The sequence below is a fragment of the Carlito syrichta genome, unplaced genomic scaffold (assembly GCF_000164805.1).
Source record: "Carlito syrichta isolate Samal-C Ts95f unplaced genomic scaffold, Tarsius_syrichta-2.0.1 Scaffold313246, whole genome shotgun sequence".
NCBI classification, from domain to species: Eukaryota; Metazoa; Chordata; class Mammalia; order Primates; family Tarsiidae; genus Carlito; species Carlito syrichta.
In genome coordinates this window covers 518,444-521,162 of record NW_007257342.1, presented here as the reverse complement: position 1 = coordinate 521,162, position 2,719 = coordinate 518,444, and the positions used below count along the sequence as shown (strand labels likewise).

The 2,719-nt window shown below is 50.0% G+C and overlaps 2 protein-coding genes across 3 annotated transcripts in view; one reads left to right on the top strand and one right to left on the bottom strand.

Moving 5' to 3' along the window:
• GGT7 (gamma-glutamyltransferase 7) overlaps positions 1 to 1,297 on the bottom strand; it is a 28,423-nt gene extending 27,126 nt beyond the window's left edge. The window contains exons 1-2 of the mRNA XM_021718684.1: positions 1,235 to 1,297; positions 1,004 to 1,130 (exon numbers count right to left, since the gene is read on the bottom strand). Coding sequence (XP_021574359.1) covers positions 1,004 to 1,130; positions 1,235 to 1,297 — 190 coding nt within the window. The remainder of the gene's footprint in view (positions 1 to 1,003; positions 1,131 to 1,234) is intronic.
• A 361-nt stretch (positions 1,298 to 1,658) lies between these two features.
• The window catches only part of ACSS2 (acyl-CoA synthetase short chain family member 2), a 49,720-nt gene continuing 48,659 nt past the window's right edge, over positions 1,659 to 2,719 (top strand). For both annotated transcript variants that reach the window (XM_008070267.2, XM_021718680.1), the window contains exon 1: positions 1,659 to 1,827. The gene's annotated coding sequence lies outside the window, so the exon portion shown is untranslated. The remainder of the gene's footprint in view (positions 1,828 to 2,719) is intronic.

Below are 2,719 nucleotides of genomic sequence, written 5' to 3'. Positions count from 1 at the left end.
CACTCACCTCAGCCTCCCAAGGCGCGGGATTACAGGCTGAGCCACCGAGCCCGGCTAATTGTTTTGTCTTTTTGAGCTGGAGTCTCACTCTGCAGCCCAGGTTGGAGTGCAGTAGCACGCTCACGGCCACCGCAGCCTCGACCTGCTGTGCTCGGGCGATTGATCCTTCCGCCTCAGCCTTCCAAGTAGCTGGAACCACAGGCGTGCGCCCCTACGCCCGGCTAATTTTTTGATATTGTAGAGACGAGGTCTCGCCAAATTTCCCAGGCTGGTCTCGAACCCCTGTACTCAGGCAATCCTCTCTCCTCTCCGTCCCAAAGTGCTGGGTTTACAGGCGTGAGCCACCGCGCCCGGTCATGGGTTAGGGTGTTTGAAAGCAGATCCTCATATTCCCCGCCAGAGATCCTGATTAGCAGGCTGGGATGAGGTCCTTGGAACGAGAATATTTGCCATCATTTTAAGAGTTTTTGATGTGCTTCTGGAAACAACACATTGAGAAAGTAATGATGGTTGTGGTAGGGGAGGAATGGGGTAGGATGAGGGAGCATAAAAACGTGGAGGATGGGTCTCTATAGTCTGGGTGTCTGGGTTCTATTCCAGGTGCTACCACTCAGACGTTGTGATCTTGAGAAAGAAACTTAATCTCCCTGAGTCAGTTTACTGATCTATAAAATGGAGAGAATACGAGTTTCCATTTTAGAGGGTTGTCATGAAGATTAAATAACGAATGGAAAGCGCCCAATATAGGGCTTGACATTTACTCATAAATCCCACCACCATCATCATCACCTTACTCTCATAGATTCTTATTTCTTCCAAGTCCATTCACCCTCTCTCCACTCTCAGTCCAACCATTCTACAGTTTACACTACTTCCATTTCTAAGGATGAAGGAGGTTCCCTCTTTTATGAGGCCTTTGGGCCAAACTTCTATTGGGCAGCAGTCCATAGGACAAGAGAGGGGGCTGGTCAAACTCTGGAGGCACACGCGCTCTCTCTCCCACTCCAGACTCCAGGCTCAGAGATGACCTGAAAAGTTTGAAAATCTATGGGCACAGTATCTGTACTACCACCTATGGACAGGAGAGGGTAGTAGTGGGTCAGGAACAGCTCTGGGGGTTGGGAGTAAGGCTAGGGAGAGAGGACAGGAAGGAGTGAGAGCTCTCAGAGCCGCGTGTGGGGATGGTTCCGGAGGGTAACTGTCTGTAGGTACAATGTGTACCCACTGTGTGTACTTTCCTCCTTGTCTCCTCAGTGAGGTCCATCAGTGGGGGTTTGAGCTTCTTAACAGGGTCCATGTCTCCTTGGTAAAGTCCAAATCTGTGTGCTCTCAGTAGGGGAAGTGCCCTTCAGTGCCATTCATATCCTATTAACAGGGCCCAGAACCCTTCAGAGAGATCTAAGAACCCCCAGCAACATCTGTGCACCCTTTCAGTGAATTGTGCGTCCCTTCAGTGCACTTGATGTCTTCTCAATTATCTGTCCCCTTAGAGGATTCCACGTCCACTCTCAGAGGTTTGTATCCCTTCAGTGAGCCCTGAGTCTCCCTTCCGGATTGGGTAGGCTCTGGATCATATATCTGATCATAGGGAGATTTTTTTCAGTTCAGAGTATGTGGGGCTTATGGTCAGCTAAGCAAATATCAGAGGAGCAGGTGGTAAGGGAGGGTGAGCTCGATGGGGTTACAAGCCGTGTGTAGGCTTCAGGAGGCAGGGCTGCCTGCTCTAAAGAATCATTCTTGGAGTTAGGTATTTAAGAATCCTCTCTGCCTTGACTTCCAGTCTGTAAAATGATGACTGAGGTGAGCCCTTCTTGGCAGTGAGTGCAGGTGGGAGAGGAGCTAGAGGGGAGCCAGAGGTAATTGAGCCTAGGTTGTGGCTGGTGGAGGCTGTGTCTAGTTAGAATGTGTGTGCCTTCCTCCTTACCTCAGTGGGGTTTGAGTCCTCTTAGTAGGATCCATGTTTCTTTGGTAAAGTTTATATCTTTTGAATCGCTTTGGTGATTGTGAAGGAAAGAAGAGAATGTGAAAAGAAAGGAAGAGAATGTGAAAGATTTGGCCTATTTCCATAGACTTTGGTATTTTACAAGCTTTAACTTTAACCTGATGCGGAAGTAAAACTAGACCTGCAGTCAGGAACTTAGGTTTGGCCTTGACTTGGTCTTTGTTTGCTCTGTGACCTTGCACAAGTTCCTTCCCTTTCCTGGGTTTGCCATTTGTGCAATTAGGAGGTGAGCTTATTATTAAAGACCTAAAGACATCCCCTAGTCTTCACTTAATGCGTTTTGTACCTTAGATCTGGCTGGATATTTGTGGAGGCAAGGAAATTGTGGATATATCCTCAAAAGTAAGAGAACTCTGAGCTGGCACCAGGTTAGCAGAGAGATCCCAGTCATGTTCTCAAGGTCGTGGGAGCAGTTTTGCCTGAGGACGGATGAGGGATGTTGCTCAGAGAAGGGGACCCAGTATCACCTGGAAGGGACCCTATGCTCTCTGGCTTTCTAACTCAGTGCGGAGACAGGACTGCGCAATCAGACCAGGAGGCGGCCCCGCGATGGGCCCGCTCCGGCCCCTCGCATAAGTCCAGCCCTTCCCCGCTGGTGCCAGTTCCTCATCTGTCACTCCAAGACCCTACCCCACCCTGGTCACTCCATGGCTCTGCCTCCTCTCCTGTCGCATCCAGCCCGGCTACTCCCCGGCACTCCACGGACCCACTTCCTCT